Source organism: Sinocyclocheilus rhinocerous, unplaced genomic scaffold, assembly GCF_001515625.1.
Source record: "Sinocyclocheilus rhinocerous isolate Xijiao unplaced genomic scaffold, SAMN03320098_v1.1 scaffold953, whole genome shotgun sequence".
NCBI classification, from domain to species: Eukaryota; Metazoa; Chordata; class Actinopteri; order Cypriniformes; family Cyprinidae; genus Sinocyclocheilus; species Sinocyclocheilus rhinocerous.
The window spans coordinates 676,013-703,669 of NW_015643169.1; the positions used below are offsets into that span (position 1 = coordinate 676,013).

The following is a 27,657-nucleotide window of genomic DNA, read 5'->3' on the forward strand; positions in this document are numbered from 1 at the left end:
AAATGGCATGAATTGAAAAATTTAAGTGGGACTGAACCTAAAAAAAAAGCCCAACAGTCCAAGTGTATTATACAAATAATAAAAATGGCCTACTAAAATGATTCTGATTTAATTTTTGTCTTGCATATCACATTCAGTTCTGTTTTCTTCATGTTTCATATTACTGTACAAGCATTGCACTTCTAATACTGTTTATTCCCTTTAGATGTTTTGGTTAAAGTTCATTTGAATACTGTGGTTTACCAGAAAACTCTAGACAAGCGTTGTTTGATATCCTGGGCTGCCAAATTCATTTAACACAGCTATGGCAGAAAATATGCTAAACATCTTTAGGAATGATTTTAAGGTAACATTCTATAAAAAAAGTGTATCTGAACAGACAAAGTATGTATCAAAACTAGATGGAAGACCATCTAGCCTACGTCTCAGGACATTACAAACACAAGCCATGCACATGTTTTCTGAAACAGACATTGCACATTGTATTCTGGATTTAGACAAACAAACACCCCATTCTTCAAAAAATAAACGATTATTTTGGCATTTCAGAAATAAGAGACAATATTTTCCATCCAAAAATACAAAGGTTGGACACGAGCGGTCACATTCTCAAACCTAAACAATGCATATAAATAAAAACGAACAATAGGCTCTCGATTAAGTTAATAAATCAAATATACACAATGATTAATTAGACAATATGTACAAAGTCATCTATACAACATCAACATCTAAACTGACAGTGAATTTCTTCATATAGACAGTAAATTCTAAGCATGACCTGTCTGCCTGTACACGTTTAAAAAATAAAAATAAAGAGCGTGAAAATAAAATCCAGTCAAAAACCCAATAAATGGGAGTTAAATACAATCTTCGAGCACATGATACACCAGCAATCATTGATTTTTGGAATTAATTCACAAGCTATTTCTGGTGCATTAAGTTCGACGTTATAAAAATTGAACACAATCTGCATATGCAGTTCAGTTCAACAATTGGATGAAACTCACGAAACCCTCAGGAACATTTCCATATCTAATTTCATCCCAAAATCACAAGAAACGAATAAGAATTTATAGGACTATACTGTTGTATGTGTAATTCGAAAATATGTGTAATTCAAGCTATTTTAATTACGTGGTATTTATTGTGCTTCTTGTAATTTATGCTGATTTGCATAAAAATCCTAGTATTACAGTATTTTGTACTGTATAAAAATGCAGTATTTCAATTTTGGAAAAACTGGGAATTACGGGGAAAAAACCCACATGTACAGTAATGAGAATTTGGGTGGATAGAGCGCTTAAAGGGATAGTTCACCCCAAAATTTAAATTGTCATCATTTACTCACCCTCAAGTTGTGCAACTCAACACAACACAAAAGAAGATATTCTGAAGTAACCAAACAGTTGACGGTAGCCACTGACTTCCATATTATTTTTTCTATACTATGGAAGTCAATGGCTACCGTCAACTGTTTGGTTACTTCAGAATATCTTCTTTTGTGTTCAACGGAATAAACTCATACAGGTTTGGAACAACTTAATGGTGGATAAATGACAGAAATTAAATTTGTGGGTGAAATATCCCTTTAATTGTCATTCAAAAAAAAACGTCACAATGTGAACAATGTCTATGAATTCTGGAATAAAATGTGACCTGGACATGTTTTCGTCATATTCACACAATTAGCAGATTTTGGCCAATTACAGTACATTCTAATTCTGGTTTTCTGTTTTAGGCTAAAAGTTCAGCACAGGTTAACATCTTCAAGCCCTACTGACGCCACGCCATAAAAAAAAAACAGACCAGCCCGTGGTCCGACCGCAAGGTCTGAACAAATACTGTCTGGCTTTGTCGTGACAGTCAACAATAAGCGTTCTGATTCCAAAGGATGTCTTCTTTCGCTTGACCTTTTGTGACATCATGTAGCAACGATTGCTACCATGCCGAGCATCGGCTGCTATACGATATACTCCATTTTGTGCAAGCTGTGTTGTGCGTCCAGATCTCTTTGCTGTGAATCCGGAGCTCTGTGCTGTGACTCCAGGTCTCTGTTGTCTCGTTTATTAGTCCAGTGTGGATTTTTTACGTCTGTGCCGTTGGCGCTCAGCCTGTCGTCCCTGTCCACCAGCATGTAGGCCGACTGGCGTGGAAAGCGCGCCTTCTGCAGACGCTTGTTGGAGTCCTCCTGCACTAGTCTGGCGGCTTCGGAGAAACCCGTCCTGATTTTGGCGTTGACGCTGTTCTTGTCGTCGCAGTGGAGCTCTTTTCCTGGCAGGCTGCCGTTGGACGCGTTCTTCTCGATGTGGTTCTTGATGTGGTTGAGCTGCTCGCGGGCGTTGTTCACTGTGTTGTCTTCTGCGTTTCCCGTGGAGTAGGGGGTGGCGGGGTTGATGGCGGTGGGGCTGGAGCTTTGTTTGCGTCGATGGCGCACGCACCACAGGAACACCCACGCCAACGCCAAAACCCAGATCGCCGTCACTATGGAAACCAGCAGTGGCACCAAGTAGTCTACTAAACGAAAAAAACAATGAAAACTGATTAATAAAACCAAATGTGCAAAATATTAGATACCAGCATTGTGCAAAAGCATCTATCATTTTATTATATTTGATATATGTTATTAAATTGATTAGTGTGGTGTATTAGCTAAATAGCTCAAATTAAATGGAAAAAAAAAATCTTAATATTTTTCAGAGAAACGGTAAAATTGTGAAATATTATTACAATTTAAATTACTGGTTTCATATTTGAATCTATTTTAAAATGTAATTTATTTCTGTGATCAAAGCTGAATTTTCAGCATCATTACTCCAGTCTTCAGTGTCACATGATCCTTCAGAAATCATTCTAATATGCTGATTTGCTGCTCAACAAACATTTCTTCTTATTATCAATGTTAAAAACAGTTGTGCTGCTTAACATGTATGCAGAAATCATTATTCAGAATTCTTTGATGAATAGAAAGTTCAGAACAGCATTTATTTGAAATAGAAATCTTTTGTAACATTATAAATGTCTTTATTTTCACTTTTGATCAATTTAATGCATCCCTGCTGAATACAAGTATTAATTTCTTTAATGAAAAGAAACCCCTCACTAACTCCAAACTTCTGATTGATAGTGTATATCTCAATATTTATGCATTTGCTCTGAAATTGCATAAAATGGTACTTTATTTCCAATCAGAGCATCCATCATTTTGACCTACGGCTACTTCCTCCAATGTGTAAGTGCTTCCTGTGGTGTCTCACCGTTGGGGTTCTGTGGCTGTCTGCGCTGCACACGGACCTCAGCGATGGAGCCGATGATGGAGCTGTTCGCGCTGTGTTTGCTCACCAGATCGATGATGCTCTCTGTGATCTCTTTAACAGGAACCCGGCCGAGAATGACATCCTCAGTCACATGCTACAAAACACAATATTTCCTTTAAAATGCGATGCAAAATGCAAAAATAATCCTGACTTAAATAGTTTTCTATAGTTTCTTTTTACGACTGAAGCTGCTGTTATTAAATTAAAGCAAACAAAATGCATGGGGTGTTAAAATAATAACAATAAATATAATACAACAACATAATGTATAATAAAATAATATAATAAAAAACATGCACATTATTTCCTTTGAAATGCATCTTAAAAAATGATTAAGACATAAATATTTTTTTACAACTAAAGCTTGTAAGCTATTATTAAATTAAAGCAGAATTAAATGCATAGTGTTAAAAATTAAAATAATAAAACACAAATAAACAAAATATAATATATAATGTAAATTAAAAAATAATAATATAATAAACAAAAATAATAAAAATAAAACATGCTAGAAAAAGTATTCAGGTGTAACCTTTTTTTTTTTTTTTTTTTTTACAGCTGAAGCTTGTAAGCTATTACTAAATTAAAGCAAAATTGCAACTGCCTAGTGTTAAAAATGAAAATAATACAAAATTATAGTAAAATACAAATAAATAAAATACGTAATGTAAATAAAAAATAATAATATAAACGAAAATAATACAAATATATTATTTATACACAAATAAATAAAATACATAATGTAAATAAAAAGTCATAATATAAACAAAAATAATACAAATATATTATTTATACACAAATAAATAAAATACATAATGTAAATATAAAATAATAATATAAACAAAAATATTATTTATACACAAATAAATAAAATACATAATGTAAATAAAAAGTCATAATATAAACAAAAATAATACAAATATATTATTTATACACAAATAAATTAAATACATAATGCAAATAAAAAATAATAATATAAACAAAAATAATACAAATATATTATTTATACACAGTCGTTTATACATAGTCGTTCTTTAATGCAATAAGGATATTAAAACTGCACTCACAAAAAGCTATTTCTAGCCAATGAAATACTGCATGAATGTGACTTACGATGGCCACATGGATCTCATTATTGGTGGCAGAAGAGAGTTCACAGCTCATAGAGATGGAAAACTCAGCCGAAACATTCTTCGCCACATACAGATGCCTCAGCTCACGACACACCTGCTCCACCGTCACTCCCTTAGAGCAACACATCAGAAAACATTTTAAAATGTGTGCATTAATCCAATACATGCAACCTAATCACCCAACCCCACCACCACGCTTTAAATATCAGTCCCAGTGGCCTCACCTGTGGCATGGTGTCCTTGTTGAAGGTGAAGGTGACGTTGGTGCAGTCACTCTCGGGGTGACAGCGAGCCCTCACGGCCGGCCGGTGAGCAGACCAGCACTCGCCCTGTGATGAGCAGGGCTTCACGAAACACTGCTCGTCTCGCACCGGCACACACAGCTGACCCAGAGGACAGTCGCCTCGTCCTGAACCAAGCATCCGGCAAGGTTTAGGGCCACACCACAGCTGTGGAAGAGAGGAAGGAAGCGAATTCAGAAACGATAATGCATCACTATTAACTTCTGTCCTCGATTTAACAACAGCTACAACACACAGGCTTTCTCTGACATACCTTAGTGCAGCTGACAATCCCCCTGTGACAGTAACAGGTGTTACAGTCTTCAGCCCACTTTGCTCCATCTACTGCAATCCCACCTCCGACCACACACAGACGTCCGGTGACTGAGAGAAAAAACTAGGCATTTAAAAAAAAAATCATGCTACATTTACACTTTTTATTCTTTAATTAGGGCCACTTTTGACTATTTTACATCTTGAAAAATTTAACTGAATTATGGTTATGGTTCAGTTATGTTAAAACTTTTATCACTTGTCCTTTCAATTTGTGATGGTAATGATGTTTGCCATGTGTTTGAGAAAAAAAAAACATAGATCTTCCTAATTACATTAAGTTAGCTAGTGCGTGGAAGCTGTTAATTAAGAAAAATACAAAGAAATAGATTACAGAATTAAAATTAGTAAATGTATCATGTAGTACATTTCAAATTACCAAAATTATTTAAAATACTGAATTATTTAAAAATAATTAAAAACCAAAGCCAAACCTACTCTGAGGTCATGATTAAAAATATATATATACACAATAGTTAAAGTAAAAAATGTAAAGGCTATTATAATACATCCTTTAAATCTAGAAGAAAGATTTAAAAAATAATAATAAATTACACCATAATATTAACACAATAGATAAAATCATAAGTTTAAAAGCTACTACAATAGATCCTTTAAATCTAGAAAAAAAAGATTAAAATAAATAAATAACACCATAATATTAACACAATAGAGACAATCAAAAGTTTAAAGGCTACTATAATATATCCTTTAAATCTAGCATGAGAAAAAATGTAAATAAAATACTAAGGGTTTTAGTAGCAACACCTAACAAACCTAGTCTGAGATCATGATTAAAAAAATTATAAATTACAAAATAATATTAACACAATAGATATTATATTAGCTAAAATAAATATTAGAATAGAGCAGTGGTGTCAAACTCAGTTCCTGGAGGGCCGCAGCCCTGCATCTCATTTATTTCAAATTGATGACAAACACAGAAAGCTTTTTAACTGGTAATGCAAAAAATAAAAACAAGCTTACAAGCTTTTATATACATAAGTATATATATATATATATATATATATATTATTTATTTATTTATTATTATTTTTTTTAATATACATTTGTATGAAAATATTAATTTAATTAAAATATAAATTTTATGAATTAATGCTTTACATATTTTGTATTGTCCACCCACAGAGATTGATTCATTAACAGACTATATTAGTTTTTTCTGGCTAAATGTATTGCAATTCTTAATTAACAATATACAAAATATGTATAAACGAAATTATAGTCGATGCTTACAATAAAAATTTAATTATGATCAATACCAGTTAGCCTCCGCCATGATTCTTTCATTAAAATTGAATTAAGTTCATGACTTAAACAGCACCATAAAATAAAAATAAACAATTTCTTTATGTATGCGCATCTCATAAATGTGATCATCCCCTCATGACTTGAAGGCAGCAACATAATTTATTGATTTGAAATTAATCTTACTATTCACGTGAAGCTTAATTAGCACAGTATTTCATACAATGAAATGGTTTAGTAAAAATACATAAGGTAAATATAGCTGATTATCACTATGTATTATTTGTTATATGATTACATTGTTAGATAAATGAAAAAGATCTTCCTTTAATTACACAGTATGCTTAAAAAATTAAATTAATTTAATTGCATTTTGAAAGCAACAGCAAAATGACTGACTTAAAATGAAGCTCACCATGGTTGTGGGTTGCAATCATTGGAATCTGTAAATGAAGCATCAAACATTTTGTTATTAACGGTATTCGAACACAGAAACAATCATCTGAAGATTATTGTAATGTTGGAGTGAAAGCAGCATGTTCACGTGCACGACTGTCTATAATCCACGATGCAACATCAACCAGTAGATCAGTCATGTTTGCTAATAAAGTTATGTTTGCTAATAATCTGTGAACTATTCATGCCATTTTCTGTGTTCATTTAGAAAAACCTGGAGTTCTGCATCTGAAGGTAAAGATGACGTGTGTAAATCTTTCAGTGTTAAAATACTTTCTTCTATCCCAGTGTAATATTCAAAGACAACTATAATGATGACGCTCGTGGTGTAGAAATGACACACTTCAGCGTTAAGGAGCTATCCAATTAGTATATAGTTTGAAAGAGAACCTTAAGCAGCAGTAGGTGAGAGTTGGAAACAGGAGTCAAGACAGGAAGTAGTAAGGAAGTGGAACAGGAAGTTTTGCCGTACTCTGGCTGCAGGTGAGCCCCTCCCAGCCTTCTTTGCAGACACAGGTGAAGCTGTCACCTGTCACGACACACGTGGCTCCGTTCTCGCAGGGGTTCGGCAGGCAGCTGCTGTTCTTTGCTGTGGAGTGAAGGGGAAAAGCTTTAAAACGGATTCAGAGGCTAGTTCACCAAAATGGTCAGTCAGGTTGGTAGCGGCTCACCTATGTTACAGGTAGCTCCTTCCCATCCAGGAGCACACATGCACTTAAATGAGTCGCCTTCGTCAGAACACGTGCCCCCGTTGTTACAAGTAGCCTCGTCACATTGGCTTTCGCCTATAAACGAGAAGAAATCAAGTGTCAGACAAACGGACTATATTCAAATCATTTACTTGATACTTGAACGATTTATTAGACTAATTCTGCGATCCTTTCATTGTCTCGTGACTTGCAAGATAATAGCGTTTGATTTAAACTAGTCAGAAAGTCAGATTAGTTTCCGTGAATCAGTCCAAATTGTCCGTTTAAATGAACTGATTCAAAACTCTGATTCAATGATTCATTTGTATCATCACTCAAAAATGCTCAGGGACATTTTTCCATGCTATTTCATGCATTAAAATGGTTTCGTAAAAATATATGTAGATAAATATGGCTGTTTATCACTATGTACTGATATTATATTTTCATGTAAATTAAAAATATTACATATCATTCTTAAAGATTTAATTCAATTGAAATATTCTTATTTGTGAAAAAAAAACATGCTAGATTTTTAATGTATTTAGTTCTTACGTTAAACATATTGGATCTACTTGACAACAGCTGTTTTGTTGACAAAATCCCTCTTTTTATTATTATTTTTTTTTACATATATAGTTCTGTTGATTACATCAAAATAATAATGAATATTTTCATTAATTCTTACTTGTTTAACAGTAAAATAACAACAGCAATGTTAAATAATAATAATAATTATTATTATTATTATTAATTCTTGCTTGCTATACAGTAATAATTACCATGAGTATTAATATTATTAATTAATAATCATTATTAATATAATTTAATAAGTATTTCGTTATTTAGTCTTGTTTAAAGCAAACATATCTAAATCTTAAAACAAGATGAATTCATTTCAAAGACAAAAAGGCATCTGAACAATGACTTTCCAGTCGATTTAAAATATTTTAACTGAGCATAACTAGAAAAAATTTATTGAGAAAAGAATGTTATTTTCATAAAACGACACTAGGGTTTTCAAGATTGTATGAATTAACACGATTTTATAAATCATCTAGCCAAAATGCGCTGATATGCAAATGAGGAGGCGGGGCTTACGTGAGTGACAAGTCTTTCCCTTCCAGCCGTTTTCACACTCGCAGTAAAAGTCATTGACCAGATCACGACACACTCCTCTGTCCCGACAGGGGTTCATGCTGCAGTCGTCAATGTCTGTTTTGGAAACAAACAATGTTTTACAGCTAAATATAATTAGAGACATTTATGAAATCATTTTCATTTCCACTTGAAGTGACTTTTAAGGCTGAAATGTACTCACTGCTCTCACAGTTGTGTCCCTCCCACCCATCAGCACAGATACACTGGTACGCATTGATTTTATCAATGCAAGTACCACCGTTACGACAGGGACTACTTTCACAGTCATTGATGTCTGAGAGTAAAGAGTGAGAGGTAAAACGTTAAAAAGTCTGTGAGCGAATGTGTTAAATCTAATAACAGCAAAGAACCCTGGGATACGAATCTGGCTTACTCTCATGGCAGTATGTGCCGGTGAATCCTTCCTGACACTCGCAGCTGAAGTGCCCTCCGGCGTGACTTCGACAGCGGCCGTGAGGACCACAAACGTTAGAGGAGATGAGCCGCATGCCGCCCGGAGTGCTGTTAGACGCCACGGCAACCGTGCAGCTGTCAATCACTGGGGAACAAAATGAGGACTGAGTCATTAAGAGTCCTTTTGATCAAAATCCTTAATCTAGACTATAGGTCAAACTCATGTCCACCAACTGGGAGCCATTTAGACCAGCTAGAGACCACAAAGAAGCTGGTTTAGAAGCTAGCTAGATTTCCCAGCTGAGAATCTCTCCACAGCATTAATAGTAATAATAATGCTGTTATTATTAGTATAATATAATTAATATTATTAATGTTGACAATAATTACATTTGATATTATAATCTGATTAAGATCAGATTTAATAAATATAACTATTGTCAACATTAATAATAATTATTGTTTTAATAAGTATTAATAATTTATTAAATAATTAATTTAATAAGTATTTTAATATTTTCTTAATTCTTGTTTAAAGAATGATAATTCTTGCAGTAAATAATAATAACATTTTACCGTAAAACAAGATATTATTATTGTTATTATTTCTTGCTATACAGTAAAAAATGTTCTATTATATATTAATAATCATTAATTGTAAAGTTTCATAATTAACAATATGTATTTTTTTATTTAGTCTTGCTTTAGAGAAAAAATATCTAAAACGAGGTAAATTTATTTGAAAAGCAAAAAGTCGTCTGAACAATGACTTTCCATTGTTTTTAAAGCCATTTGTGCCATTTGAATGATTTAACTAGAAAAAAAATTCACCATAGAAGTTTCTATGAAAAGTCGTTGGACTTTAAGATTATGAATTAACATGACTTTTACAGGCCTGAAAAATTAAATGTGAAAATATTTCCAGGGTTTCCATCCAAATATCTCCTTCACACTGACAGCTATGATGAAAGCAGACAGCGGCATGCTAAGAATTAGCCAAGTCGTCATGATTAACGGTGGGTTTTCCCCTCTCGGTATAAGCTCACTTCGGGTTAGCATATGCATCGTGTAACGATATCTTAGCTGTTACCATGGTGCACCAGCCCGGGAGACCAATAGACTAGAGTTAGCAATCACTAACGCTACGGCGTACACAATGGCACGGCATCAAACGCACCGAGGCCTTGAGATGAGGATAGTCTTACGCCCGCGCTGACTAAAAAAGACTCAACTTCTATTTCGAGTACCCATTAAAACCTCAGAATGTGCCCAAGCAGATAATCTTACCACCCGCACATGAGGCTGGAGATCTGGAGTCTGAGAGCGCCGATTAGCACTCAATAAAGCTGGAGATTTCAGGACTCCTCCAGTATTCACTCTAGGGCTAACATGGGTTTCCAACGGATATCTTTCATTGACAGTAAACCAACTACCTCAACATGTAGAGTGCAACAAAGAAGTAAAAACATTACATTTATTTTCTCTAAAAATAAAATAATTTTAATATTATTCATTAAAAAATAAATTTTATATATATATATATATATATACTGGATCCTCGGGGTAACCTACCTTGACATGGTGTGATGAGGCAGTGGTCTTTAAGTTGGGAGCAGTTTTTGCCTTCGTAATCTTCGGGACATTTACAGTAGTAATCTGAGGCCAAGCTAAAGAATCTTCTGGACATTTACAGTAGTAATCTGAGGCCAAGCTAAAGCACTGTGCTCCGTTCTGACACGGGCCGCTCTCACAGTAGTCTATGTCCAGCTGAAGACAAAATCACACCGACAGCACAGACTCTTATACCTGCTCACAAAGTTATTTAGGCACGTTTACAAGAAATCATTAAAGACTACATAAAAAAAATCAGCAGAAACGGTTAAGACATAAAAGGTTTTGGAGCTCACCTGACACGTGACACCTGAGAAAGCAGGTGGACACAAACACTGGAATGCATTGAGCGCGTCCTGGCAGCGTCCGCCGTTGAGACAGGGTCGACTGGCGCACTCGTCCACGTCTCGCTCACAATGTTCACCTGCAAAGCCTGCTGCGCACACACATCGATATCCAGCGACCAGATCCTGACAGACAGACAGACAGACAGAGGGAGAGACACATTAGGACAGGACAGCAAAACACTATATTCACAGAACAATTAGTATGAAATAATAATACCATTATTATTATTATCAATTGAATACATTGTAAAATAAAAAGTTGTATTATTATTATTATCAAGATAATAAATAATAATTATTGCAAACATTAATAGTAATAGTAATAATAACAAGTGCTATTATTATTATTAATAATACTATGATATTGACAATAATGATTAATCATTATTTAATCATTATTTAATCATTATTATTGTAAACATTAATAGTAATAGTAATAATAACAAGTGCTATTATTATTATTAATAATACTATGATATTGACAATAATGATTAATCATTATTTAATAATTATCTGCATTTAAATGTATAATTATATTTTTCTTTTAATTACTTAAATTTGAATAATTATTTATTTTCTTAATTCTTATTTGTTATACATAATAGTAATAATAATGTATTGTAAAATAAAAAGTTATTATTATTATTTTATACTGAGTAAGATAATAAATAAAAATGATTGTAAACATTAACAATAATAGTAATAATAATAACAACAAAACAATTATTAGTATTGTTATTTATAATACTATGGTGTTGACAATTATTAATCATCTATATATTTAATAATTATTAATATTTTTCTTTTATAATTATATTTTCCTTTTATTTATATTTTATAATTGAATAATCATTACTTGTTATACAGCACAATAATAATAAAAATTTATTATTTTTACTTGCTATACTTTAAAATAATTAAGTGTATTAATATTATTAATTAAATATCATTAATAATATAATTTAATAACTATTAATTACTTAAGTAGTATCATTCAGTAAGTATCATTTTCGAGCAAAAATGTCCAAACACCTACAAAATAAATCTACCTGAGAAGCAAAACTGTGTATGATACAACATACTTTCATAGATTAAATCTTTTTTATTTTCCTTTTAATTTTATTTTCTAGGTCCACTGACAAATAGTTTTTTCTTTTAACAAAATTTTGTGAGGTTTATGCAAAGACAGTATCACCCATCCCTATAGTGAGGATATTTTACTTTCTTGCAGTACAAGGGACTAATATCCTAAAGTCCAATTACAACATGTTTCATTTGATCAAATCAAGCACGGGATTGTCAGGACTGATTAGGACTTTACTCGCTGTGTTTTGAGAGCTAACTGGCTCAGACAATGTCCTAATGTATTCCAGCTGTACACGAATCAGCCTGGACTACAGCGCTGAACCAGAGTGAGCAAAGTATACCAAGAGAGTGGAAAAAACAATGAATAGGAGACAAGAATGTTTATGGTAATCCGATCGTTTTACAAACTCACTCTGTCTTTATGTTCACTCTCCAAAACATGACTCAGCTTCTGCTATTTTTAAACAGAAATGGACGGAGGTGATAGAAACGGAGAAAGTGGTTCTGGGGGGCTTTTTCACATCTGCCAAAAGTGATGGAAAACATTTGAGGCCTTACCTTACACAGTCCTCCGTTAAGACACTGTCCATGGCAGTCGTTGACATCTGTCAAAATATCAGTTCATATTTCAGAAATCACGCCAAGAAAGCACACTTATTTGCATTTTCTGCATTTTAGGGAGAAAATCTTGAGTTTAAACAAGGTGAAACATGTTAAACAGAGAGGGCTGAGAATACTAGACTCTTTTAGCAGCTGAAAGCTAATAAAATTAACCAAAATATTGAATAAACTAACACACAAGTGGCAATGCATCAGATACTCTGATATTCTGGTATCTAAATATTGCTCAGGTCCCTCGTTTAGTGTGAGTCTACGGGAGTTGTTTCGCTAATTTATCATCAACCAGACAAAAATGAAACATCTGGTCAATAAAAAAAACCTCTTCTCAATGATTCTAGGTATCATTCATGCCCTTTCTACAAATGATAAGAGCTTTGCTCAAATGTCATCCTGGGATTTTTAAGAAAACTATTCGATGACATTTTATGGAACTGATTCATTTCAGTGAACCTACTGTGTTTTGCCACACTAAACCACTAGTTGTTGGAAAAATAGGAAATAAATAATGGACAACTACTGTTATGCTTCTAAATTCACAAATTAGTTTGTTAAAAAAAAAGTAATATTTAAAAAGTAAAAGTAATATAAATGTGATGTTTAGTATAATTTATATACTATTGTAGTATTTATTAATATTTTGAATGAGCTTTTTATGTTTTTTTATTTTATTTATTTATTTCTATTTAGTGATAGAATAATAATTTATTTTCATTTTTCTTTTTTTTTCATTTTAGTATTTGAACTTTTTTATTTTAGTTAGTTGCCAATTTTATTTTAATAGTTTTATTTAACAATAACAACACTTAAAAAATTAATTAATTACTAGCTACTAATTACATCTCCAAGAGTGTAATTAGTAACTTTACTATTACACTCTCTAAAGTATGGCATTACTTCTTACAAATCACCTTCTAAATCCTGTATAAACCTCGACCGGCTGAATAATACAAAGATAGACATGAAAATGCTCTTTATTTTAAAAAAAATATATATATATATATATAAATTTGCATAAATAATTCTTGAACTTACCAAAGTATTTAAAGGGAGAGGGTTACATTAAAAACATACATTTTAGCATTAAATGTCACATTTTAATGTTAAATCCACTATTTTTATATAGAATTGTTCTACAGTCTATACAGTATTTAATTCAATTACATCAGAAGTAACTGTAATTAGATTACAGAAGAGTAACCCTTACTTTACTTTTTCAAAGGAAAATTAAGTTACAGTAATTAATTACTTAGTAATGCATTCACCCAACACTGATCACTACTTAATTACTCCCCGAAACTGCTATATGATATGAAAACATATTGATATGAGTTTTATTTGGATACGTGAACTTCATTTAGAGCTCCTAAGAATTCAATCTCTGACTGCTTTCATTTGAAACCGTGACATACTTACTGATGTCGCAATTCTGGCCCGTCCAACCAGGGAGGCACTCGCAAAAGTATCCGCCAATCAGATTCCGGCAGGAGTGGGCATTGACGCACGGGCTTTCCTCGCACTCATTAGCATCTGAGCCAAAAATGACAAAAGAAATCAGCACGAGCGCAGTCTAAATTACAATCAGACTGATAGGCATGCAGCCAAACGTCCCTGAGGAATTTGTGCGTGTGTGTTAATGGACTGTAAATGCGCTCTCTGAATCTCTATGAATCAGCGGCGGGGGTCTCATGGTGGGCTGGTACTTAAATTCTTCCAAGGCTGATTCGGTTACCATGGTAAATTGAATTTTAGAACAAACACACCCTGACTCAAAGAAAGAGAGGGAGCAGAAGCACACACACACACCAATGAGACAGGTCTTGCCGGTCCACTGCGCAGGGCAGACGCATTTAAAACCGTCCACCAGGTCCACGCACACGCCGCTGTGATTGCACGGGTTCGGACTGCAGTCATCTTCATCTGAGGAAGAGGAGGACACACAGAGGAAATTTGCATCATAGTTTAAGAGACTTCTGAAGTTCAGAGTTTTGTTTCAGTTAAGTATCAAATAAAAGGGAAACAAATGTTTATGTAAGAAAACAGCTATAAAACTTGATTTTCACTTTTGCTGAAGAAACACAAGTGGTCCTTGATTACGCAGAAGTCACTGCAGTGATACTGGCGTATTTTAAATGGTTCAAATGGTGTTGCTGTGCCGTTGCTAAGGTGTTCAGAGTGGTTTTTAATGTATTGGCATGCGCTTGCTTTGTTATTCTGGGTTATAGTAATATATTAGAATGATTTCTGAAGGATCATGTGACACTGAAGACTGGAGTAATGATGCTGAAAATTCAGCTTTGTTATCACCGTAATAAATTACATTTTAAAATCTATTCAAACAGAAAACAGTCATTTCATATGGTAATAACATTTCACAACATTTCTGTTTTAACTGTTTTTTTAATCAAAGAAATGCAGCTATGGTGAGCATAAGAGACTTCTTTCAAAACTATTTAAACATCATATGACAAGAACTGTATAAATAACAACAACAATAATAAACTGTTATCATAATTCTAATTAATTAATTCTAATAATAATAAATTGTTATTATTAATAATGTTGACACTTGTTGTTAATGAGATTTAATACTTAGTATACATTTCTTAATACTAACTCATATTAATATATTTTCTTAATTTATACTCATTTTACAGTGGAATAATAGTGAATATTTTCAACATTATTATTTAATCATTATTAATAAGTATTTTCTTAGTTAATCTTGTTTAAAAGCAAACATTTCTAAACATCCTTAAAACAAGATTCATTTATTTTAAAAGCAACACTGTGCAAGATGTATTTTCATATCATATATCTTGATATTTACTTGTCATCCCCTACTGGCAAAAAGTTTTTTTTTTCTCTTAAGCATAAATCCAACAAAATTTTGAGGTTCATACAAAAACAATATCACCCACCCCTGGTAAGGATATTTTACTTTCTTGTAGATTAAGGTACAAATATCCTGAATTTTTTTATTTTTTTATTTCTATTAGTCGGTTATTCTAATGCACATAAACATACAGATACAGTCTCAGCTATACAATGGAAAACAATAAGAAGCATACAATCAGGTAGAAAAGTGAATACAGTCAGGCTAGAGAATAAATATGCACCATAGAATAGAAGATCAAGAGAGGTTGTTAATGTAGCACCAGAGAGGTGTCCATATCTGCCAAATATCATTCGACTTTTGATGTATATCAAAGGAAAGTGGAAGTAACGTAGATATTTGAGACAACCACATTTTAAAAGAGGGTACTTGAGGAGATGACCACAGTAACAATATACATTTCTTTGCCAGATAAACCAAAATTAGAAACAGTTGTTTGGTGTGGAAGTCAAACACAGTCTCCACTCCACTGTATAACAAATACAGTTCCGGAGAAAAACAAAATTTCAACTTTAAAAGACTTTGTAAAAAATTATGTACTTTAGTCCAAAAAGAAAAGATTTTGTCACAATACCAGAAAGCAGTGAAGGAAATATCCTGAATTTTTAATGTGATGACATGCAATTGCTAGGTTATTCTGGGTGGTTGCTTTCTGGCCCGAGTCAAAGAGTGACATTCTGATTTCTATATATGGCTCAGTTCTTTCCTTCAAAGTCAGTGTGAGGTACGAAAAATCGAAAGGCAGATCTGAGCAGATTGAGACATTGCAGAGATGGCTTACTGATGTTGCAGGACGGCCCGGTCCAGCCCGGCACACACTGACACTCAAAGCCCTGACTGGACTCCACACAACTGCCTCCATTCAGACACGGCTCAGACAGACAGGCGTTATCTGCTGCAGAGAGCCAGAGAGAGAGAGATGTTATAATGTAGTGCTCATACACAATCAAAGCAAAACTGAGACAGAACAGCATTTTCTGAAGGAATGCATAAAATACACAGACATTTTACCCCAAAATAAAACACACGGACCACACATTTGCCAAACAATGACAAACTCCCTTTCTATTCTAGCAGCACTGTATGCCTCCGCTTGTTTCATGTCATCTTATGACTCCACGGTCTCTTCCCACTCACATAACAAAATAATTACAATTCAAATCAAAATTTCATGTCTATTTATTTAACCAGTTAGTTAGTTAATAGCCACTTCATGTCAGGCAGTGTTATTGTTAATGAAAACCATTGATAATAGGTTTTGTTAATTGAAAAATAAAATAAAATAAAATAAAATTTTGCCTTGGCAAGTTAAGCTTACATAAGTACTAAAATTACTCATTGAAAATAAACCTAAAAATAAAAAATATAGAAATATATAATTATTAAAAAAAACTAATAAAAATGACAAAAAAATTTACTGAAACTTTACCTAAATTTAAAACAAAAAAGGAAAATATACAAATAAAAACCAATTCAAAATATTGATAAAAACTGTAATAGTAAATAAATAATACTAAAATAACTATATAAAATAGCCTAAATTAATATATCACCCGCTGACTGTACATAATGACTAAATTTAAAAGTATAACTTTGCTAATCTTTATTTATTCATTTATTTTTAATTTTCTTATTTTATATTTGTTTACTCCATTTATGCGGTTTCCATTTCCCTTTTTTCTTTTTTTTTCTTCTTTTTTTACTTATTTTACAACGCTGTGGAAACACAGATGTACGATTGCAGCAACAAACTGACATTTCACTAGCATCTGCCACAAAAAAATAAATATTAAATAAAATAAAAATCTTTTACAGTTTTCTAATGTAATTATATGAAAGGCCTCGGTGTCTGGAAAGCTTTATTGAAAACTGTGCTTTTCCCCAATTCAGAAATCATGGGACATTCTGTAAAGCTTCTCAGACCGAGCAATGGTAAGCAGGCAGAGTTTAACAAAGGGTCAACTGAATGCGAACCAAGAGAGAGAATAATCAGTATGAGTTTTGTTGCATCAAATCACATTGTCTTTTATTGTTCACAGACAGTCAGGCAGGATCATGTCTTGGTTTTCCCCCTTTCAATCTCCCAGTCCCTCCCTCTCTTCGCTCTATCGCTCTTTATCAGATCAGTCAGTGGATGGGAAAGCCCCTTTGGCCTTTCTCACACCGAACAGAGACCACCAACAAAAACAGACGAGTGAAGCAAGAGGCTGTGAGCTTTTATTTCCAATAAAACATAAGAAAAAGGATCTACGAAAATCGAAGCAAACCAGAACAAAATGAAAACAGAAGAACAAAAAAATATCTCTATTACTCTGTCCTGGAGAGGTGTGTTTGACAGGAGACACATCATGCCAAAACAACCCAACCAACAGATCTATTCCAACACACATATGTGATAGAGCCTGCACACGATGTGATGCATTATTCTGCCCAAATCAAATGAATGCACACTGCATTCTTAGGCTTGGCCAGGACACGGACTGCTTGATTAGTAAGTGTATGTTTGCTTGTGTATCTCTCTGTTCTTGCTGCACATAAAAATCTCCTGTCTAAAGAAAGACAGATGACAGAATCCAGGAGAAATATGGACAAGCAGGATCCAGAATCAACCCTCACCAAGTGCCAAATGTGAGTAAAAATTGGCTTTGGAGAGTAAATAAAATTGAGTTTCTTGCCAGTTGGCCGGTATGAACTGCAACATGATACATGGCTTAATTTGACGACTCGCTGATAAGTAACGTGAGCGAAACATGCAAACCGCGCACTCAAGAAGCATCTGTTGAACAACTTTTTATCCTCTTTGGAAAAATCAAATCAATCAGAATTTTATCCATGATGGTTTTCCTCCAGTACTTCCATTAATGTGGAATATTCCTTTTTTCACTGACATTTTTGATCAAATAAATGCAGCCTTGGTAAGTATAAGAGACTTATTCCAAAAACCTACCAATCCCAACTGTAGTGTAACAGTAGTGTAATAAATATGGAGAAATCATTATGCATCCTCAGGTTTTTGTGATTCATAAAACTCAGAATGAAACTGAACTTATGTCACAAAGTTCAATCAGGAGTCGGCGCCACTCCCATTCCTCCTCCCCCTGCCCATGACATCATTTCCTCTTTTTTACAGTATGTTTACGGTGGACATCAGCCATGTGAGGTGTGTATGTGTGTGACCCACCTCTCTCACAGTTCTGTCCCGAGTAGCCATCAGGACAGGCGCAGTGGTATTTGTCTGGTCCCGTGTTACTGCAGGTGCCGCCATTCAGACAGGGCTGCCATGTGCCACAGGTGTTCAAGTCTAAATAAAACAAAACATTTCAACAACTGACCCAAGCTGAAGAATAGAATAGAATAGAATAGAATACCTTTGTCACAGAGCTGCCCTCCCCAGTTGGTGTCACACAGGCACTGCCAGGGTTCGACGCATGTGCCGTGCACACAACCGGGATGGGGGATACACTGGTCACAGTAATCGCCCTGCCAGCCGTACAGACACCTGTGAAGGGCAGAACATCGCCTCTGAATATACTGAACCACATGCACTTTTTGAAACATGAAATCGCTGACATAATGTGACACTGTTGCAATACCTAGTGAGCTGCCTACCTAGATAGGATACATTAGGCATAATGTGTGCACTCACTCACAATGCAAAGGCTGCTACTGAGGGTACGCGGCAACCTTATGCTGCTTTTTAAGGCACTTCGTTGGGCCAAAATAAATTATTTATTTTGCCGATAAGGCAATCTTATAATGCATTGTACAGTAAACAAATCATACACAAAATGTTGAATATAAACAGTTATATTTTATTAACTACTGAACAATATCAGTAAACATAGTTCAATCTTATAAAAATTCACAATCAAAAGACTATATTATTGAACATTTGTGCATTTTATTACTTATTTCAGTATTATGTCATTAGCTTAACAACACGCTTACATTTAAACTATTCAAAATAAAAGCTTGATGGTTTAACATTTGGAAATGAAAAAGAAATTAAGACAAAAATTGATATTGTATTTTTACAGTTTTACTGTTAAATAAAAATATTATTATTTTCATTATTATTAATAAATAATAGGGTTATGTTTAGGGTTAATAATATATTTAAAAATGTGGCCAAATTTGGCAGCACTACAAAAATGCACAGAAAACCTCTTTAGAAAAAAAGCTCTTTAAAGAAAAAAAAACAATTTTAAACTACAAGTGCAGTTATCAAAAAAAAAATTTTTTTTTAATTAAAATTTTTTAATTTTGCAGCCCTAGTTATGAGATTCTATATGTTGTCACCGTAGTGTTCCAAATCAGTCACTTAATAGTAGGCCAGTGCAGAAACTGGGGTTTCATTTGAGTTTACTTATGAGACTCTAGGATTTTTTTTTGGCATGCTACCTTAGAAGGGAGCTGCCCATTTAGCCAGAAGTCAGCTCACTTGATTTTGGAAAAGAGTCATTAAATCCATTATCCGTATAATAAATGCTATGTGTTACCTGCAATATCCAGGCATTTCACAGGAGCCATGCTCGGTGCTACAGCCCTGCTTACAGATGGCTAAGAAAACAAGACAGAAAGAGGGATATGGTTACTGCTATCAGCTCCATCTGTGTGATCTCAGCAGTTCTCTATCATCACGCCATTCCAGCCGCTCTGAACATCATCGCACCCTCTGCCAATGATGTCATTTCTCCTCCCCTCCACTCGTGTTTCTTCATGCGGGAGTGAATGAGGGAATAAACACTATTACAGAGATTAAATCCACCCTAATACTGTCGCAAACCCACACCGTATCAAACAGTAACACACACTAGCTGGCAGACGGGATGCTGTGTGTGTGTGTGTGTGTTTGAGACAAAGCTTTGTTGTGATAGTGACAATCTCAAATAACATCCCTGTGAGGTCAATGATACAGAGCCAGTATGACTCCAGTCTGACCAAGCCTAAATCTCATTCCCACACATTTTGAACAATGAATTTCCATGATGTTTTCCATTGTTTTGTGATTTTTTTATATTTTATTTTATTGTCAAAAAGAACATTTTGTTGCCGATTAAACATTAAAATTAAATATATTTTTAAAACATTATGAAAAATATATTCATTATAGAAATGTACATGACTTTTTAAAATGTTAATTAATTTTCCATGAGTATTTCAGGTTTTAAATTCCCGATATTATTTATAAGGCTGTATTCAAATAAATGCAGCCTTGGTGAGCACAAGAGACCTTTTCAAAAACATTAAACGAATCTTACCAACCTCAAACTTTGAAACTGTAGTGTGAACACATCAAACTTTAATGTGCCCAATGGAAACAGACCTCAAATATGAAATGTGAAGTATTTTACCTATAGCAATAAATCCATAAATTCATGCACAACAGCACTGTAAATCTGACAAAGGCCCCACCACTTACCAGTGTTGCATTCTGGGCCAGCCCATCCCTCCAAGCAGGTCTTGTTGCCATTGTGATCGCAGGTATAGTGGCCGAAGAAGTCATCTCTGGGCCGACAAAACTTATTGCAGCCGAAGCCGAAGTAGTGCTCGTCGCAGGTCACCCGAATCTGGTACTGGAACTGAGCCACGGGGCCATTGTGTTTCAAGACCTGCCACTGACGGTTTGGGTTGATCATGCCTGACTGGACCGCTTTCTCTATGACTTGTCCATTAATGCCTACAGGAGTGAGACAGAAAGAAATGGACACTTTAGTGGGCAGCTGTGGTTTAAATACGCCTCTGTTCTGCTTGACTGTCAAATTATGCCAGCTTACAAAACCCTGATGCACACACAAAGTCTGATCGCAACAAGCGGATTTGTGTAATGGCTTAAAGGTGAAAGGTTTCTAAAACACAAAAGGAGATATTAGGCTGAATGCCTATTGTATACAACAAAAATACAATTTATACCACCAAAATAGACAAAAAACACTAAAAGTATCACAAATGTTTCCTTACATTAAACATACCCTATATTCCCAGTCTTCTGAAGCCATATGATAGCTTAGCTTGACAAATAGATCTAAATTTAAATCCTTTTTGGAGCTTGATAGCATAAATCACCATTACCTTTTGATGTTTGATGTATAGAGCAGCTCAGACATTCTGCTTAATATCTCATTTTGTGTTTCAAAGGACATGTAAACAAAAAACAATGACAGATTTTTGGGCGAACTGTCCCTTTAAGAGCAGTGTACTATAGACTTTGTTTACTATTGGGCAGAGAAATATTGTAGTAATTTATTCAGTGCCGGCCAGAATCCAGCACAGCGGTGAGATATTTGGCCGAAGGGCTGTAAATTGTGAGACGAGTGTGTGAAGTGTGTGTGGCTCTTGGTTTAAGAGAACTGTCTTGACCCAAACCTGTCCTTCAGAAATACAGGATCCAAAGCCTCCACAATCAACGTATATGACCTCTGAAAGAAAGACAACACACATGAAATCACCAATACACACAATCTCAAAGAATCACTTTAAACTGGATAATCTTCATCTTATATTCATTCACAATGTTTTTGTGTGTTCTTTGAACATTTGTGTTTCAAATTCTGCTGATTTAAGTTATATAGTTGTCTAAAACGGGTGAAGTTTAAAAAGACTTCAAGGTGTAACTATGGGGTGAAAAATTATAAACCAATAAGTAATGCGTTCATCCTATGACTTATCGCCAAAAGGTTTTTACTAATTATAGAGCTAAATGGTTAAGAATATGCAGGAAAGAAAATTAAATAATTCAATATGCAAATAATACAATGACATCATGACTGCTTGTTCAAAACATTCTATCAATGCTAGACTATGTGAAATTTGAAATTTGAATCTTGAATTTTAAAATTTTTGACAGTAAAACAATGTAAAATTAAGCATTTAAAAGTATACTTTAATCTTAAAGTACAACGTTTACAAAAACTATTTATCATTCTGTGAAATATTATTACAATTTAAAATAACAGTTTGAATATGCCAATGATGGCAATGATGAATTTTCAGCAGCCTTTCAGTGTCACATGATTCTTCAGAAATTATTCTAATATGCTGATTTGGTGCTTAAGAAACATGTTGAAAACAATTGTGCTGCTTTATATCTTTGACTAATAGAACAGTCAGTTAATTAATGCAGAACTTTCATTCTTTAGGTTAGGGGTTTAGAACAAACCTTTCCAGAATATTTGAGAAACATTAATACAGCACTGCCTCACAAACACTGTAATGATTGATGACCCTGTGCTTTATCAGGAGACATCACTGAACTACTTTCACTATCTGGCTCTTCATCGACTGAAGATAAGTAACAGGACAGACAGGAGAGTGAAAGAATGTGTGAGAAAAACCCTCGACGAGATGTTAGATGATGTTTGAGGAAAAGGAAAAGCTTGAAACTGACAGAAACAGCTTGAGAAATTATTCTCAGAATACGAGCTGATTCAGAGAACAGACAGCAGAAACATTTACTTCATCGGTGCTCTCTGAGATGACCTCACACACACCAATAATGCCGGCTCTTCCTGCCTCTGCAGTCTGAGGGATCTACGACCCTTTATGAGCTTTAATCCATCCATCCACACACACAAATGAGTGCAGCATGGACTGCAGGCCATTCAGAGTTCAAACTCATGCACAGAAAGGCACAGCAGGGCTACAGGATTCATCTGCAAGTGACACCTCAGTGATTTGAACTAGAGACAGTGTGAGAAAGAACCTCTCAGACAGAACTCATGTCACACTGACGGAGATGTTTGTTTGACCGTATTCAATATTTAGATCTCAATATTTAAAGGGGTCATATGATGTTGCTAAAAAGAACATTATTTTGTGTATTTGGTGTAATGAAATGTGTTTATGCGGTTTAAGGTTAAAAAAACACATTGTTTTCCACATACTATACATTATTGTTTCTCCTCTATGCCCCGCCTTTCTGGAACGCGTCGATTTTTACACTCTGAAATGGCTTACATTTCTTTCAATTAGATGAACCATCATTTCAATGAACTTGTCAGTGTAATCATTAAGATTCAAAATGTTTGATGCAAGAAATCAAGTTATAGAAACTAATCAAGGCTCGTCTTTCACTATTTGAACAGAATTAAGAAGGATATTTGATCATTTTATGTATATGTATGAGTAATTACATGCATACATTTACATTTACCAATATAACAATAAATGCTAACATATTGTTTACAAAACCCTTTAATATATTAAAAATTCCATGCATTGATTCATTGAAACAGACAGTTAGATTCAACTGAATCAAACTTACTAACAAAGCTTTTCCAACACCAGATATTACTGATGTTGCTTCATGTTATACTTCCAATAAAATCACTGCAAATAGGCTATATTTGTGAATATCTATTATATCAGCTAGCCCTAATCAGACCAAGTTAACTTTTTAAAAGTATATGTGCCCAAAAGGGTTTTACAACCCACACTCTTAAAAATAAAGGTTCCAGGGTTTTCAAAGCAATGCTACTGAGAGATCCCTTAAACCAATATATGAATCATAAAACCTAAATGTAACAGAACATCTCCAAAGAGCAACTCAACAATGCTATACAGTGAAAAAAGGTTCTTAACAAGAAGTTTTTAGCTGAATTTATGGAACCATTAAAGATGTTTAAGAGTGAAGCATGAAATATCAACAGTACAATCAAACTCAATCTAGAAGTTCTCTAGTCTCCAAGTTCACTAACAGCAGGACACTGGTTACCAAGACACGGCCTGAAACATCCATACACACACCCTGCATTTTCATCTGACCGCTGCTGATGATGCGAAAACGAACAACAAATAGAGCAGAACACACACACAGTCATGCAAAGACCCCCTGTGTGTCTTTGTAAACCCGCTTTGTTGAACCGGCGTCCAACAATCCAGCATCGCAGGCTGCGCGGAGTTCAATTGCTAGGTAGACTTGTGACGGAAAAGAAAGCATGCAAGATGACAATGTCTAATTAATCTCCATTCAGAGCGGCTGTGAGGCAGGTCTAGACCGCTCTGATCGACGTGGGCAGGGGGTGAGATGTTTGAGCGCGGCTGCCACGGTAACTGGCCCTAATTGGACTATCAGACTGACTTACTTTGACCTCGTACTGACGGCTCGGCCTTAGGAGTTGTGAAAGTAAACATGGGCTTCAGCAAAAACAATTGCACCATTCAGATTCAGAATGGAGAAAATTAGATGGCAAAATCAGATCTGGCTTGGGCGATGCTCTAAAAAAAAGTTGAGGCTGACTGATAAGAGATTTTCAAAGGCTGATGGCAACGTCTAGTGGTCGACCGATACAGTTTTTTGATGGCCGATGCCAATATCTTATAGAGCAGGGTGGCTGATGGCTGATATAAAGCTGATATACCCTATCACACTATTGAATTTGAACAGTTTCTACAATTAAATGTATATTTATTTGGCATAATATTTACTTAAATTAATTACAAATAAATAATTTGACAATTAATCCATTTAAAATAAAATAATTTAAAATAAAAATACATTTTTACAATTTTATTTAAAAAATAAATCTGTAAAATAAGATAGGAACTTCCTGGTTTAATAATCCTAAACTAAAATAATTAGAAATAAATAATTGGAAAATGAATCGATTTGGAAATTTTTCACAAATACAGAAGTTGACAACATGTGGACTAGAGATCAAGATGATGGTCTCTGGTCAATATACCTCAAACGTGATTGTAAAATTGCAAAATAAAAAATATAAATAAAAAAAACACTTGTTTTGCATAACCCTTACTCATATACACCCAAAAAATGTGTATTATTCATTGACAATTTTGGGAGCTAACTAAAGGGGAACTAACACTTCTGTCAATCAGGCATACCTCAGCAAATGGCAATAATTTTAAAATGGCCAAATAACAAACTATATGTTGGTCTGTTGCACACAAAATGTATTCATAGACCAATAAATCAGTTTGGATGAATAACTGAATAATCAACATGAGTCAACCATGTTATATCATTTTTTAATTTTTTTTATTTTGTAGAATAGGTGTTGATTTATTATTTGCTATGATTGTATTGTCATTTTTTATTTCAGCATACAGCATTATGTTGTCATAATATTGTAGCTGTCATAATATTGTATATAAGCACTGGCCATACAAAACCCTCACATATGAATGCATGCTTAGTTTGAATTATAGGATGTGCCTCAAACCCTAGTGGACCAACCTAGACAGGATTAATTTGCCTGCATCATAGGCACATTTTGGACTAGCAGGGCACCTATGATACCCAAAAATGCTGCCTAGGTAGGCAGCTCACTATAGGTTTCATTAAGACAATTAGAGATAGTGAGATAACCCCCTTTAAATGATCAATGGCGGTCTGACTAGATATCTAAGAGCAGTTTCCTGTGGCCATTGTGTGTAAAACAGCCTCTGAATGTCCATCAGTAGGTGCTGGAGATAAACTGAGGTGTTTCACATCGCATTGTCCTGCTATTTTCAGAGGATACTGGCGGATTGTGCCGGCTAGGGTGGAGTAACACAACACCTGTCCAACCTGAGCGTCTTCATACAGGAATGTCATGGCCCAGAGCACGAGAACGGGACAGAACCGGCGTTCACAAACAAGCTTCATGGAAAATGGTATGTTGGTGAGACCGGGGCAAGTTGTCACAAGTTTATGATCTGCTTTTGGGGACATGTTGTCACAAACACTGTACATTTTTCATGGCCAATAACAGTGGCTGTTTTGAACAAGTAGTCACAAACTGACTTTCGCAAATAAACCCACCGTGGGAAATATTTACTGTGGTAAAGTGTTTGACAACTAGCCCCGGTCTCCCGTAATCCTATGTTTAGCGGATTTGTTTAATCAGATTACGATTTCCCAACGGCTTTGCTAACAAAACAGCCTTTTCAACTCACCGGCCACGCGAAGCTGAAGGGCAGCACGATCCTGGATTTATCGTTCGCGTTGTCGAGGGGCTTGACAGAAAAAGTATTCCCACCGATAACGGGAGTAGATCCGCTTCCGTAGCTGCACGGGCCTCCCGAAGACACCCGCGACTGATACTCCTTCAAACACACGCGGAAAAACGTGTCGCACTCGTCCGCCGTGCATGAGCGGTCCGCCGCGTCGCGGGCACCGTCACCGTCACAGCACGCGCCGCTCTGCAGCTCCCCGTTCAAGTTCTGCATGGACAAAACCTGCATCTCAAAATGCCCCGATGCCTCACATACCTGGAATATTAAAAACACGGGGGGAAATAATATTAGAGTACAGTATTTGTCACATGGGACATATATCTTTATCATCTCTCTATCTATTTATATGAATTTATGTGCTAAATTATTGTCCAGAAATGTTCTGTTGATCGCAGTTGTGTGCATAAAGAATTAAAATCTGTCAAAAGGTTTTTAAAAGCCATTTTAACTCAAAAGTTGAGAAAAAGAGAAATACATTTTTTTTTTTTTTAAACACATAAGACCCACATGACATCAGGTTACCTGAGTTCCAATCTATTCCTATGTACATGTTCAGATAGCATCACATAAACAGTAATGTCACAAAAGGCAACCCGCACGTACCCGCATCCACAGGCACCGCAAAAGCACATGAACGGACAGCACCGCAAAACTTGGACTCCGTCTCCGAATCATGCCTCCTCTGTCTGTCTGTCTGTCTGTTGGGACCGTTCGCTGTGAAACTAGAACTTCAGCCGACACACGGCTCTCATATAGTGCCTCATGCACGAGGACAGAGCCGCTCAGATCAAACAGAGGACAGATTCCCTGATGGCTCTATTATCCGCAACTCTATTCTTGTATTGTCCTTCTGTTTTTACAACAATGCCCACGGGTTGGAGAGGAAAAGCTGCGAATGCGGCCAGGCGAGCGCTCCATCTATACAGCCCGTTCACGGAGGAGGGGCGGGGCCGACACTTGCGATGATTACATATTCATGACTGGGCGGGGCCATGGGTGGAAATAACATCTACCTTGTTTTCTAAAGCAATTTTTTTTGCCCTAATTATTTGAAGGATTTTTTAAAATCACTTAAATATGAAATAAATATTAAAGGGTGTCAGGTTTCAAT

The 27,657-nt window shown here is 34.9% G+C and overlaps 1 protein-coding gene across 1 annotated transcript; it reads right to left on the minus strand.

Annotated features, from left to right (window-relative positions):
* Positions 1-1,570: 1,570 nt before the first annotated feature.
* LOC107756988 (protein jagged-1a-like) lies at positions 1,571-27,469 on the minus strand. Its single transcript, XM_016574320.1, has 26 exons — positions 27,150-27,469; positions 26,487-26,801; positions 21,974-22,009; positions 21,013-21,439; positions 20,090-20,150; positions 18,959-19,089; positions 18,772-18,891; positions 16,372-16,485; positions 14,501-14,614; positions 14,111-14,224; positions 12,635-12,681; positions 10,940-11,113; positions 10,753-10,799; positions 10,605-10,708; positions 9,013-9,177; positions 8,800-8,913; positions 8,580-8,693; positions 7,461-7,574; positions 7,262-7,378; positions 6,749-6,776; positions 6,669-6,676; positions 5,006-5,115; positions 4,675-4,899; positions 4,431-4,562; positions 3,258-3,411; positions 1,571-2,517 (listed from the first exon to the last, which is right to left on the minus strand). The coding sequence occupies exons 1-26, from the start codon at positions 27,219-27,221 to the stop codon at positions 1,964-1,966; spliced, it is 3,711 nt and encodes a 1,236-aa protein (XP_016429806.1). The 5' UTR covers positions 27,222-27,469; the 3' UTR covers positions 1,571-1,963.
* Positions 27,470-27,657: the final 188 nt, after the last annotated feature.

Bases quoted from the DNA above. Each gene is read 5' to 3' on its own strand.
- LOC107756988 (XM_016574320.1), bottom strand. From the start codon at position 27,221: ATGATTCGGAGACGGAGTCCAAGTTTTGCGGTGCTGTCCGTTCATGTG. The intron at 14,225-14,500 runs GTGTGTGTGTGT...TTTTTGGCTCAG, and splicing joins CGGCAAGACCTGTCTCATTG to ATGCTAATGAGTGCGAGGAA. The intron at 10,800-10,939 runs GTGAGCTCCAAA...TTTTGTCTTCAG, and splicing joins TCTCAGGTGTCACGTGTCAG to CTGGACATAGACTACTGTGA.